The 14,251-nt window shown below is 38.1% G+C and overlaps 2 protein-coding genes and 1 pseudogene across 2 annotated transcripts; 2 read left to right on the forward strand and 1 right to left on the reverse strand.

The window, feature by feature from the left end:
- The first annotated feature begins 237 nt into the window (after positions 1–237).
- LOC126032263 (growth-regulated protein homolog gamma-like) lies at positions 238–13,224 on the forward strand. Its single transcript, XM_049789925.1, has 4 exons — positions 238–337; positions 445–568; positions 676–759; positions 13,195–13,224. Exons 1-4 carry the CDS (start codon positions 238–240, stop codon positions 13,208–13,210), a joined length of 324 nt encoding a protein of 107 aa, XP_049645882.1. The 3' UTR covers positions 13,211–13,224.
- Positions 2,043–4,070, reverse strand: LOC126032248 (T-complex protein 1 subunit zeta-like; annotated as a pseudogene).
- On the forward strand, positions 11,904–12,439 carry LOC126032541 (growth-regulated protein homolog gamma-like). The gene is made up of 3 exons (XM_049790217.1): positions 11,904–12,006; positions 12,115–12,238; positions 12,352–12,439. The coding sequence occupies exons 1-3, from the start codon at positions 11,904–11,906 to the stop codon at positions 12,437–12,439; spliced, it is 315 nt and encodes a 104-aa protein (XP_049646174.1).
- Positions 13,225–14,251: the final 1,027 nt, after the last annotated feature.

Consider the following 14,251-nt stretch of genomic DNA (forward strand, 5'->3'; position numbering starts at 1 on the left):
CCCCCCCCCACACACACACCCTCCCAATCCTTTCACCCTCAAGGGGCGGGGAAGCTTTTTCTTCCCGGCCCTGGATCGACCTGGAGATCCCGGAATTTCCCCGACTTGGCTTTATGGACTTTCCAGCTCCGATCATGGATAAAAGGGGTTCGCTCAGCTCGAGGAACTCAGAGTCCGCTCTTCCAGCTCTCCTGCCAGATCTCTCGCTCCAGACACCAACCTTCCACTCTCAGCACCATGGCACCTGCCACGACCCCCGCTGCACCCCGCACTCCCCGGATCCTGCGGGCAGCCCTGCTGCTCCTGCTCCTGGTCGCCGCCTGCCGACCCGCTGCAGGTAAAACCCAGAGACTGGACTCCCTGGGGCGGGAGAGGTGCAGGGAGGGCGCCCCTCCTAAGAGGATCAACTTTCTCAAATGCTCACCGAGTCTCTTCTTCCCTTAGGGGCACCCGTGGGCTCTGAACTGCGCTGCCACTGCTTGGAGACCGTGCGGGGGATTCACTTCAAGAACATCCAGAGCGTGACTGTCACCCCCCCGGGACCCCACTGCTCGCAAACCGAAGTCTTGTAAGTGTTTCAGCCCCCTTTTGAATCTGCACATACATCCCCATCACCCCGAAATCCCCCAGGCCCTTTTAGACCGTGTCTGACTTGATTCTTGCTTTTCTCTGCAGAACCACTCTCAAGAATGGCCAGGAAGTGTGTCTTGATCCAGAAGCCCCCATGGTTAAGAAACTCATAGAAAAGATGCTTAAAAAGTGAGTGATGAGTCTATCCAGCCTTGGGGATAAGATACAGATACGGAGAAGCAAAGATTTTTTTTTTTTTTGAGTAACCTGGGAAATAACCAACATTTTTCTCATTGTAGGGGCAACATCAATTAGCAGAGCAAGCATTCTTTGATGTCTTTTCCTGCACTGTGTTCCCTGCCTTTCCAGGATTTGAAAATGAGGAAGAGAACCAAACCATCAGCCTATGAGACAACAAGAAAGTCATTAATGTGTCTGATTATCTTTTGTGTGTGAGGATTCTATTTTTATGCTTGTATTTATTTTCCCATGCTTGTATTTTAATATTTTATATATTATTATTTAAAGATGTGGATCTTTTTGTGAAACATAATTATTGTATTGCTATTTTAATATGAGTTTTGAATTATCTTGTGAAACCTTTTACTTGGCTAGATATTAAGACTGGTAGATAAATACTGGGTGGAAGAGAGGGCAGTTAGTCTGATCACCATTGAGGTCAGAGAAAGTGAACACATCTGTTATTGTACTGGTCAGTTATTATTTATTGAAATTGTTTCATATTATGTGGTCAACATGAATATGTTGAAGCTTCCCTTGGACATTTTATGTCTTACTTTGTAGGGCATAGTGCCCTGTTTAATGTTTATTATACAGTGTTTCTCTGACAACACAGAAATTATAACACTTTTTATAAACATGAAAATAAAAACTTTTCAAAAAATAGTATGCTTAAGTTGCATTTTATGTTATTTGTTTCCTGTTGGGTTCCAAGGTATAAGTAGGTAATGCCTAACTTAAAGCTACTCCTTTTAATGCCCTTATGTTTCTCATACTCAAAACTATTTCACCACACCACGCTTCCAACTTTGAGAATTCTAAAATTAAAACCCTAAAAGTTTAAAAAGAATTAATCCTGTTTTTACACCATAACTCAATTAGGTTTTTCTAAACTTGTGGCATTTGTAGGACTGATAGAGAACTCACCAAGATTCTCAATGATTCCTGTGGCCACCTTAAGACACAACATGATGAGAGGGGGAACTTAATTTCTGTTATATTCTTTTTTTTGAATTTTCGGGCCACACCCATTTGATGCTCAGGGGTTACTCCTGGCTAAGCACTCAGAAATTGCCCCTGGCTTGGGGATACCATATAGGATGCGGGGGATGGAACCATGGTCCTTCCTTGGCTAGTGCTTGCAAGGCAGACACCTTACCTCTAGCGCCACCTTGCTGGCCCCAATTTCTGTTATATTCTTATTCAAACCCCATAACCCTGTAGAATTCATCTTTTTTTTTTTTCAATTGAGCCTGAAGTTTTATTTATAGAATTTATACCAAGAAACAGGAATTCTTTCAAAACCTAATCTTGAGTGTCATTTATATAAACCAAAAATTTAGAATATTTAGTACCAAGGTAACATGCTCATCCGACATGTATATTTTAATCATTGAAGGTAGAACAAAACATCCAGGGTCAATAAGTAAAAGGGCTTGCTTTATGAATATAGCAGTGCAATAAAAAATACTGTAATTATAATCTCAAAACTTCAGTATGATAGGGGCCAAGCGTTCCTTTTTTTCACTTGGGAAAATTCCTTTGATAATCACTTAAGCTTGGATTTTAACTCCATAGTTTTCTTAGAATTCTGTAGTCTTCATTATAAAGATGAAGCTTCAATTCAACCTTTGAGAGAAGACATTCCAGCTCTCATAATTTCATCAACCAGGAGAATGTTTGTGGCAATCACAGTGCAAGAATGAAGAAGTTGTTTCTTTACACAGTAGTTATCCCATATACCCACTTCTGCTGCTACCATTGGTTCACCTGTGCTCAAGTCCACACCCACAAGCTGACCAGATTCTGAATGTTCTGCTTGAACTTTAACTAGTGTTTCCTGAAGGTCAAAACCAGAGTTCTGAGCAAGAACCTTGGGAATAATGAGTAATGCATCAGCAAATGCCTGAACTCCAAGCTGGGCCCTGCCTTTTATACTAGGCTTATATTTTATCAGGGCTTCTGCAATTGCCACTTCCACTGCACCCCCACCTGGAACTACACATCCATCATCAATAGCATTTTTAACAGCTCTCAAGCCATCTCTTATTGCATCTTTGATTTGGGTAAGTGTGTGCTTATTTGGTCCTTTGACCAATAATGTCACAGAACGAGGATTATTATACTTTTCAATAAAGGTAAATTTCTCTTCTCCTAATGTATATTCATAGACAAGTCCCGCATGCCCCAAACAGTCAGGATTTAGGTCATCTAAAGAATTTAGAGCTATCCCACCGCAAGCAAGAGTCAGCCTTTCCATATTTCTCCTCTTAGCTCTGCGCAGAGCTACTATGCCTTCTTTAGCAAGAGCATCTAAGGAAAAGGGATCAATTCCCTTTTGATTAATAACGACAAATCCTTTATTGGAATCACCACAGACTTTCTTTTTCAATTCTATTATTTTTTTAACTCTATCTTCAATGAATTTTCTTTCAGCTTTTACTAATTTTTCTCTCTCCTGCACTCTTGTAAAAAAAGCCAGAATTCACTTCTGTTTTTTCACATTCTAATGAAACATTGCAGGTGAGAATGTATGCATTTTCTACTCTTTTTTTCATATCAGGATGCCGTGCTCCATGGTCCAAAACAAGACCTCTGATTAAGCTTGTATCAGTTTCAGATTTATGTTTCATTTCCATAATCTCAACCATGAAGAGGTCAATAGGTTCATCTTGTTTTTTAATGGCCAAAACAGAGTCTACTACAGCCTCTGTTAAGACATCAGCAAGTTCAGCATGAACTTTAGTACGTAGAGAAGTTCTAGCCACATCTATAAGTGTTTCTCTGTCCATTGGTTTGCTTACTTTGACTTGTTCCAGAAATTGAAGGGCCCTTTCCTTTGCAGCTTCAAACCCTTCTGTTATTATTCTTGGATGAAGGCCTTCAGATATATAAAGATCCGCCTGTTTCAGCAGCTCCCCGATGATTAGGACATTAGAAGTGGTACCATCACCAGTTATGTCATCCTGGGCTGTTGCCACTTTGGCTGTTAAGGAGGCTGTTGGATGCTGGATTTGCATTTCGTGAAGCAGCACGTTGCCATCTTTGGTCAGCTTGATATCTCCAGCGCCAGACACAAGCATCTTCATGGTGCCTTTAGGCCCCAAGTTGGTCCTCAGGACGTCCTGCAGCCCCCGCGCCGCGCTGATGTTGACCGCCAGCGCCACCTGCGCTCGGGCCACCTCGGCCTTCGGGTTGAGGGTCTTCACGGCGGCCATTGCAGAGTCAGAAGCGGAGCGGGAGGAGACCTCCAGCACAGGCGGCTCAGCGTGCAGCGTAGTAGAATTCATCTTAAGGAATAATATAAGAAATCAAGTAGATAGTTCCAAGGACAGGATACAAGCTTTGCACTCTAAAGCCTCATTCAATCCTTGGCACCCCAAAGTAAAATTTACTTAATAGCAATGGTAAGTGCTCAATTTTGATGAATATATGACAAATATGTATAATTTATATATAAATACACATAGATTTATATATTATATATAATACTTAAGCAGTAGAAAATACTGGGGAGGAGGTCAAATTAAGTAGTCTGTACTAGTGATATATATTTTTAAAATCTAAAGTTATAAAAAAATTAAGAAATAGAATTTCAATATGATAAACTCAAATCTATGTGAGAAAGTATGATGAATGGTAATAAAATAAGTATTAATTAAAATTCAGGCTTTTTACTTTTATATACTGTATAAAAAGTCTAAGCTACTAGAATGAGACATTTTTACTCGGAATGCAAATAAATTGAAATTCAAAGAATTGAGTGTTATATCATGTAAAACTGCCTGAAAATACCTGGAATGATATATTAATGTATTGATTTTACTAATTACTCATCTATTATTAATATATTATGAGTAAATTTATTAATGTCTAAATAGTATATAAGTAATTAAGAAAGAAGTAGTCCAAGAGACAAAGAAGTCTGGCTGAAATTTAAGGAGACAACTTTATAAGAGACAGAACAATTCTAAACTTTATATATATATATATATATAATGTAATATTGTACAAATCTATAAAACAAAATTAAAGGAAAAACAATAAAAAACATAATTAGGAATAAAGATTGTAACAAATCCTTTTTGATTCTTAATAAGTAGTAAAGAATGTATAACAGTATTGAAGATTTAAACAATGTGATGAAAAACATAAGGTATAGAAACCAACAACAGTGAAATATACAAATTCTCCTAATGGCTGCATAGATAAAATTTGTTTTTCCAAAATCATAGTCTGTGAGTTTGTTCCTCTTCTACAAGAGACCAAATATAAGCCACAATGGTTTTGTTAATAAACTTAAAAAGATTGAAAATTACAGGCTCCAATCATCAAGTTTTTTATAATCATATGCAATTTTTCTTACATAAATAAGTATCTATATGTTGTGTATGATAAGACTGCGTATGGTTTATAACTCATTTTTCAGCTTCCTGAATTTTGTTGCCCTAATATAGGAAGTATTTAAATGGAATCATCATTATATAGTGGTCATGCTTATTACAACACAGTTCTATAAAAGCACATTTACTGTTTCCGTTTTATTCAAGTCTTTTGTTACTTGCATTTCTGTATGTTTTTGGTCTATAATGTATGTGATATTTTTTAGATATTCAATGTTACTTCTTGAAATGTTTGTAAAGCAATCTTAAGAAAATGGAAAAACAAGACTGGAGAGATCACACAGCAGTAGATCATTTGCCTTGCATGCAGCCAACCCATATGCATGAAGCCTATGGTTCCCCACCTGCCAGGGGTGATTTCTGAGTGCAGAGCCAGGAGTGACCCCTGAGTTCCACTAGGTGTGGCCCAACAATCAATTCATATGTAAATAAAGTTAAAAAATAAAAACAACAAAATTTATAGTTAAAATTTATTCTTTTAAAACCTTTGGAATTATGCCCAGATATAAAGTCTTGAATAGTGTTCAGTGTTATTTTCATATGTTTCAAGAATTCTAGATCACTGAGATCATCAGGTGGTTTTAACCCAAGAATCAGAGAAAAAAAAAGATGTGTAAAAAAATAAAGTGTGCAGACCAGGCATTAAAGAACCTCATATTTAGGGTTCTAGTTTTATCCACTGCAGATATTTTTGTAAAACTGACCATTTATATAGTACTTTGTATGTTGCAGATGTTTATGTTGGGTGAATGAGAGTTTTTGGGCCACACTCAGAAGGGCTTCAGGCTTAATTATGGCTATGTATGTATGTAGGTATGTAGAGGGTACATAAGGAATTATATGTGGTACCATGGATCAAATAAAGTCTGCAACGTGGAAGTGCTTAGTCCCAGTACTACTTCTCTGATTTGTAAATGTCTAATAAATGTTTTTAAGTTTAATATTTGGCATCCTTGGTTTGTTCTTTAAGCCTTATTCTCCCTTGAACACAATCTGGTTTGTCTGTTTTTACAGTTGCTAGTCTATTTTTATTTAATACAAGCCTTTGTTTTCTCTTGAATACATGCTTCATTCATTCTGTTTCCTCACAACTTTCTAAATAAGTTTCAGTAGAAATATAATTTCTTCACCAAAAAAAACATGGCATTCTCTTATTTTTTCATATAGGCTGATCCTGGAGTTTATCCCCAGTATTTCACCCTCCTATGGTAAACAAACAAACAAAAAAATCAGTAAGTGTCAATAAATGGAGTTTGTGTAAGAGAGATGTAAGAACACTTGGAGGCTCCCTTGATTTTTCCCAATGGAATAATATTAAAACCAATAAGAAGATACCTATAAAAACTTCCTATGGCTTCTACTGTCAGAATCAGTCACTTTCCCTGCTTCAGTATTTCCCTTTCACTCCACATAATCACTTACTGATTTCATTACTCATACATCTCTTTCTGACTACCACAATTTTGTTCCATTTGGCCTTCCCCTGAAATGTTTCCCATCCCTAGTGTTCTCCCAATGACCGAGAGAATTTTTTTTTTTTTTGCTTATTCGTTGTTTGGTGAGCCACATCCAGCTGTGCCCTGAGTCTATTCCTGGCTCTGTATCCAGAGATTAGTCCTAGTAGGTTTAGAAAACCACACGGAGTGCTAGGGATCAAAACCAATCAGCCATGTGTAAGATCAGCACCCTACCCTACCTACTATACTAGCTCTCCAATCTACACATCCTTATTTTTAAAATTCCCATGAAAAAGCAGGGGCAAAAGAGATAGCATAGGAGTTTTGATGCTTAGGTGCTCATCCCAGCACCTAAGAGTGGTTGAAGGTTGGACCTGGATAAAAAGGACTATTAATACTATTTGGGGTCATCAATCCACTACTGAGATTTGGTATTGAGCCACCCTACTTGAAGTACCTAGATTGAGAGGAAGAAGAGATAGTTAATAAAGAAATGACAAGGACCCAAGACAGAAGAAAGGGCTCTGGCCTGGCATTATTAATAAATGAACCAGAGACTTATGAGGAGGTTTATACTGGATAAATATCTCCAGGCTGAAGAAGTATATGGAAGTAGAGATTCAATGTCATATTCAGAGGTGTTCATTCTTCTCCCTTCAAGGTTCCAGGCATTCTTCTCCCTGAATCATCTAATTGCAACAAACTATGGCACAATTTCAGGATTTTATAGAAACTCTAAATATTAAAGTAATTGTAGATAGCATCTGTAAAATGTGTACCATGCAGTGAATAGAATAACTCAGGTGGATTTTTAGCAAGTGATACCCTTGTTTCAGGAATGACTCTATTCAGGTGGGCGATTGCATGACTTTAAAGAAACCCAAACCTACCGGTAAACCCAGTTTAGCTCACTGAACAAGTAATTGGATGAGGAAGACATTTCTTAAAACTAGAGAGAACTATGTTTCTTCCGTTCACTTCAGAAACCACTTAAAAAAATCTTTTAAAAAGCAAGCGATTCCTAAAGACTGACTTTTGAGAACTAGCATATTACAGTCAAAAAAAATCCTTCCATATTTACTTGTTTGAAGCACCTAGTTTTTATTAAGCAAATCTTAGGCAAGAAGTAATAGACAATCCTACAAATATGAGGTTGCTTCTAGAAATGTTTTATCCTTTTAGCTACTTGTTTTCTATTTATTTTGTTTATTTACACTGAATATTTGCACATCAGTATTTGGAGTTGTCTTTGAAAACCATTTTCAGTGTTTTAGGTTATAAAGAGAGGAAAGGTCAGAATAGCCTACATCAAATACTGAAGTTTATATTTGTTATTAAAACAAAGCAAAATACCCTAACTTATTCAACAGAAAACTTGAAGTAAAATAACAAAAAAAATGTTGTGTAACTTTGTTCTACCTTTCCATCTTGTCAAAACTGAGGCAGGCTCCCTGGGATTAATGAAGCAAAATTCTGGTTGGTGGCTTAACTTGGAAGTTGTGACAACTCTTCTTCCCCCCAGATATTCCTTTGGATTTCTTGGACAAAACACAACCTTATAAATAGTTTGTACTTGAGTTCTTCAGACCCTAGTGGAAACTGTACAATATAACTTTTAAAAATTTGTTTCCTGATTACTGTATTAAACAACATGTTCCAAATAGTGTATCTCTGCCATTTTATATACCTGTAATATTTGATTACATATGTTCCTAAACTTTTTTATTCATATTGTTCTCCCTGAGAAGTATGTAAGATGTTTCCTGGAAAAGTAAACATGTAGACCATGGGTTGACCCTAACTCTACCAAATTCCTCCAGCCATTCACCTTTCTGAAGTTTGTTCTACAGTTTATGCTGGTCACACTTGTTTCTCAACTTACATGATTTCTTCTTGTTAACTACTTTTCCACCTATTCAGCTGTTCCTATGACTTTTGGATGACATCTATATCTCAGCAAATAAGAACTGACTCAAATGCTCAGTTCCTCTTCTGGGAAACTCCCAGGGTAGAAAATACATCCCCACTGATCTAATCTGGTTAGTGAAGTCTACTGATTTGAAGGAGGAAAGAGAACAGATATAGATTTTATTAAATTTAAACAAATGCTTAGGACACAAAATTTAAAAACTGTTAAATAAAATAGTGGAGCTATTTGAGGTTAATATTTAAGCATTAGAAAAGAAGATGAGCTCTAAACTATGAGAATAAGAAAATTCCTCCTTTAAAGTTATTTCTTTGAAGAGAGGTGTAATTATTGTGTACTGGTTAAAGCTACACCTCCATGCTACCACTCTGTCACTCAACAATGCCAGTCACTCTGACTCTACAATTTTATAAAGTGTAGGTATGATGCTAGCCTTGCCTGCAACTGACTTGGATTCTATCCCAGAAACTGGATATGTATCCCTAGCATAATTAGGAGTAAACCCTAAGAACCTCTGGGGCATTTATTGTCTGTATTTTTCCCTTATGATAAGCAATTATGCTTCTTTGATAATAATAAAAATTAGTTTTTAAAGAATAGCAATATTTATGATTAAATGGGCTTTAAAGAGTAGATACATTTCTCTACTTCTAACTACTAACTCAATTAAGAAAAGTGTTTCCAAGTAAAAAACTCAAAAAATAAGGATCACAATAGTAATATTTTACAATGAGCTATTAAAATTTTATAACCTTTAGGTCATTTTTTCTTTCCTGGTTTATTTATTGTTGCTGTTGTTCATTGGGTCCCACCTGAGTGATCAGGGGTTTATTTCTAGATTGATGGATGGTGGAGGAGTAGTTTTAGGGTAGCTCTCAGCAGTATTCAGGTACCAGGTAGTGTTTGGGTCCTAACCTGGAGTCCCACTTGATTGCTACTATTTGAACTGTTTCTCTGGCCCTCCTATCCCTCTTTTTGAATAAGAAGGTGTTTGGAGCCAATCTCTGTGATACTAAGTACTTACTCCTGACCTTGGCACCACCAGGGGAACCATGAGATGTCAAGAATGGGACTGAGGTCAGTTGTATGCAAGGCAAGTGCCTCACCTGCTCTCTTTTGCCCTTTCCTAATTCTGTTTTAGAAAATTTTATTCCCTGTTGTTTTTTTTTCCAACAGCACTGTTCTAATAATTAGTTGGGTGGCAGTTGTGGGGAAGGGGGTGAAAAGGCAAATCTTTATGATATAGTCATTTATAAGCTTTTAAAGGTGTGAGTTTTATTTTATTTTATTTATTTATTTATTTATTTATTTATTTATTTATTTATTTATTTTGGTTTTTTGGGCCACACCCAGCGTGCTCAGGGGTTACTCCTGGCTGTCTGCTCAGAAATAGCTCCTGGCAGGCACGGGGGACCATATGGGACACCGGGATGAGTTTTATTTTTATTCATATTTTGTAGAACTAGACAACAAAAATTAAAGCTTTCACTTGAGAAGAAATTTATAAAAATTGTATACAGTAGAATTTGATGGTATCTTGTTTTGTTTTGGAGAGTATAATTGCATACAATGTTTTTCTTTTTTTCCCTTTCTGTATAGTATTGGGTCCCCAGGTAAGTTTGAGTTTAGTCATATGAAAAGTGAAGGTTTTTTATATTAAAAATCTTATTAAATATAACATTTACTACTTAGTGATGTTTTACAAATGTTAACACATTTATTCATCAAGAACTAGTGAGGTCCGTATTGCCATTTTACTCACAGAAAAGGAACTAAGGCACTGATAGTTTAACTAGTCAGTTAAAGAAAAATAAAATTTTCTATCCTGACAATTTGGGAGAGAGGGACAGTAAGAAAGTGGGAAGGGACGAGAGGAGGGAGAAGAGAGAGAGAGAGAGAGAGAGAGAGAGAGAGAGAGAGAGAGAGAGAGAGAGAGAGAGAGAGAGAGAGAAATCTATCCTCAACCAAGTCCTTCCCAAGGAAACCTCTTGCTCCTTTCAGATCAGCATCTTAGACTCTCACCCCAATCTTCTGAAGACAACATAACTGAGAGTGAAAAATTAGCAACTGAACAAAAAAGACTGGAATGAACTTTGAAATGTCTTAGGAGAGATGAGGAAAAGTAAAACATGACTGATTATTTCTCTAGGAAAATCAAAGCGCCAGAGGCAGAAAAATCCACATAACTAGCAAATGAAATGAGATATGTTCATAAAAGAACTGGGATTCCATTTGTGATAACTTAGCTATTCCGCATAAAAGTATCTTTTTGCTGGGCCAGAGCAATGGCCCAGCAGTAGTGCGTTTGCCTTACAGGAAGCTGACCCTGGACCTACTGTGTTTTGATCCCCCAGCATCCCATATGTTCCCTCAAGCCAGGAGTGATTTCTGAGCTCAGAGCCAGGAGTAACCCCTGAGAGTCACCTGGTCCCCCCACCCCCACCCCCCAAGTATCTTTTAGTTACTTGCATGAACATCTAAGCCCTGAGACCATTGGTCAAAAATACCCAAAAGTACTGGACATTTTTTTTTTTAGAAACTAGAAACTGGAGCACAGTTCAGCTTCCCTGTGCCTAACAACTCCAAACTAGCCATATTTTGTGTATTCATCAATACCCTTCACTTTACAAAGCCTTAGTACTCCAGGATCTGGTGGGGCTCTGGAAGTTCCAAAATTTCACAGAAGGAAGCGGTGAAGGATTACAACATAACTAAAGTAAACACTGCAGTACATTTTTCACACTGGATATCCTCTCACCCTGACCCATTCTGTGATTTGTTTGTGTTGATTTATTTGTACTGGTTGTAGAACACCAGGAACAAAGCCAAAGCCCTTAAGCGAGATGACAGCTGTATTTTAAGAATGCATTTATGTATACACAAAAGACACCGAGTCTGAAGATATTTAGTCTGTTCAACTAAAGAAAGATCTGCCTAACTGTTGAGTTTTCCTGATAACATTCCCCCAGATGTCTGTTTCCATTGACACCTTCCCAGCAAAGCGAATCACTCTCCACGTTGGGACGCTGGAAGAAAATCCCCGAGGCCAGCTGACTAGAGACATCACCTCCAACGGAGTTTTGAGGTCTCACCTCCAGCTGGCAAACTTGCACCATCCACCCCAGGGGCGAGGTCCCCATTTCCTTCCTGAGCGGGATCTACGTGGGAATTTCCCTGGCCCGGGGCGGCTAGCCTTTCGACTCCGATAAAAAGGGGTTCGCTCAGCTCGAGGAACTCAGAGTCCGCTCTTCCAGCTCTCCTGCCAGATCTCTCGCTCCAGACACCGACCTTCCACTCTCAGCCCCAATGGCACCCGCCGCGACCCCCGCTGCTGCACCCCGCACTCCCCGGATCCTGCAGGCAGCCCTGCTGCTCCTGCTCCTGGTCGCCGCCTGCCCACCCACTGCAGGTAAAACCCAGAGACTGGGCTCCCTGGGGCGGGAGAGGTGCAGGGAGGGCGCCCCCTCATAAGGGGATCAACTTTCTCAAATGCTCACAGAGTCTTTTCTTCCCATAGGGGCACCCGTGGCCTCTGAACTACGCTGCCAGTGCTTGGAGACCGTGCGGGGGATTCACTTCAAGAACATCCAGAGCGTGACTGTCACCCCCCCGGGACCCCACTGCTCGCAAACTGAAGTCATGTAAGTGTTTCAGCTCCCTGTTTGATTCTACACACACAACCGACCCCATCACACCCCAAATCCCCCAGACCCTTTTCCATCCCCTCTGACTTGATTCTTGTTTTTCCCTGTAGAACCACTCTCAAGAATGGCCAGGAAGTGTGTCTTGATCCAGAAGCCCCCATGGTTAAGAAACTCATAGAAAAGATCCTTAAAAAGTGAGTGGTGGGTATATATATATATATATATATATATATATATATATATATATATATATATATATATGCCTGGGTGACTCAGCGACTGATCAGAACTCTGCCCTCTGCCTCTGAAAATTATGTCAGGGGAATCCAGTGTTTTGTTAAAGAACTAAAACTCAATTATTGCTATGAAAGATAGTTGTCTTCTCTGGCTCCTCCATCCCCATTTAAATAAGTGTGGGTGGATGTGTGTTACTTGAGGAGTAGATTTGAACAATACCTCCAAGTGATTAAGGATCAGTGTTAATTGTAGCTATTCATTGGGCTTCAGATTTAAAGTGGGCCCAGATTTGAGATCACGTTGATAAATATCAGGATTCTGCAGTGAATCTAAGCTTATTTACTCTTATCAAGAAAGAAGCTAGACTTACTTATGGAACAGTAAATCTAAAATTTACTTCGTTTATCGTTATTGAAACACTGGTGCAAATCATTTAATCACTTAATCGTTCTGAGTTTCAATAAAATGAGGAGTATAATAATAATAATTACCCCCTGATATTTGCCTTTTGAGGGGTCCAGTATGATAATCTAGCATTTTTGAAGCTTTTATAGTTTCAACCTAAGATTCCTTATTCCTACTGAGGCAGCATGCAAGCGCCAAGCATTTTTCTGCCTCACAGGGCAGCAATGGAATAAGTAGTAACTCCTTGTCACTGGGCCATTTGGTCAACTGTTTGAATTTAACTAACACCATGAAACCTTTTCTAATTACAGGAGCCAATCAAGCTAGATTGAAGAAAGAAGCTCATCAAAATTCACTTCCACTCAGAAATCAGATGAAAGAGAAACAATTCGTGTGGCCGCCTGGATTTTTCTTTAATGTTTCTGACTAAGTCTTTTAGGGTCCTTCTATTTATTTACATATGTGTCTATTTATTTATATATTTATTTATTTATAAAAGTTTATATATTAATATTCTAATTTAAATATGTGAGTATGACCAGAGAGATAGTGCAGAGTGTAGAATGCTTACGTTGAATGTGGTCAAACTAGGTTCAATTCCTGGCACTCCATATGGTCCCCTGAGCTATCAAATCATGTTCAGGGAGTTCAGGACCCATTTCCTGGGTTATTTGGCCAAACTGGATGGTTCAGTATTAGGATTCCAGAATGCCTTCAACACATCCAAGTCAGGTGTGTTGAACTGTGATATAGTTCCTGGCTCAAATTCAGATTTGTCCTTAGTTCCTGTACTGATATTTTAGAATGTTCAAGTTTTGTTTAGTTCTATTACTTAATTTGAATATTGGGCACTTTAAATGTTCTTCATGAAATAGACTTGGGAGAAGGAAGACCATATGTCTTCCATTGTGGTAGCGAGTGATAATAAGGAGAGGTGGTTACAGCAATGGATATATTGATAGTGTTAAAAATAGGGATGTGTGTGTACTTGCAATTGTTTTGTACTGCTATGAAAAGGTTGTCAGTTATTTATTAAAACTATGTCAATATTTCAAATGTTGAAGTTTTTTAAAAAAAAAACTACAATGTTTAGTAAGCCCTGAGACATTTCATGTCTTCCTTGTAAGGCATAATGCCTTGTTTATTATATTTTATGTAAAATTTTAAATATTTGATGTATTTTCACAAATAATATGAAAATAAAGATTATTTTATTAAGTTTATCTTCTACTTCCTGATTTTTTGTTCTTTCCAACTACTCAGACAACAAATCAGTAACAGATTGTAGCTCTCATTCCATCCCTTCCCAAAACCACACTCCAAGACATACACACATATTCTCTCTGTCTCTCTCTGCCCCCCCCCCCT

The sequence above is a fragment of the Suncus etruscus genome, chromosome 16 (genome assembly GCF_024139225.1).
Source record: "Suncus etruscus isolate mSunEtr1 chromosome 16, mSunEtr1.pri.cur, whole genome shotgun sequence".
NCBI classification, from domain to species: domain Eukaryota; kingdom Metazoa; phylum Chordata; class Mammalia; order Eulipotyphla; family Soricidae; genus Suncus; species Suncus etruscus.

Coding starts and splice junctions, on each gene's coding strand:
- LOC126032263 (XM_049789925.1), top strand. CDS start 238: ATGGCACCTGCCACGACCCCCGCTGCACCCCGCACTCCCCGGATCCTG. Junction 338..444: donor CGCCTGCCGACCCGCTGCAG/GTAAAACCCAGA, acceptor TTCTTCCCTTAG/GGGCACCCGTGGGCTCTGAA. Junction 569..675: donor TGCTCGCAAACCGAAGTCTT/GTAAGTGTTTCA, acceptor TTTTCTCTGCAG/AACCACTCTCAAGAATGGCC.
- LOC126032541 (XM_049790217.1), top strand. CDS start 11,904: ATGGCACCCGCCGCGACCCCCGCTGCTGCACCCCGCACTCCCCGGATC. Junction 12,007..12,114: donor CGCCTGCCCACCCACTGCAG/GTAAAACCCAGA, acceptor TTCTTCCCATAG/GGGCACCCGTGGCCTCTGAA. Junction 12,239..12,351: donor TGCTCGCAAACTGAAGTCAT/GTAAGTGTTTCA, acceptor TTTTCCCTGTAG/AACCACTCTCAAGAATGGCC.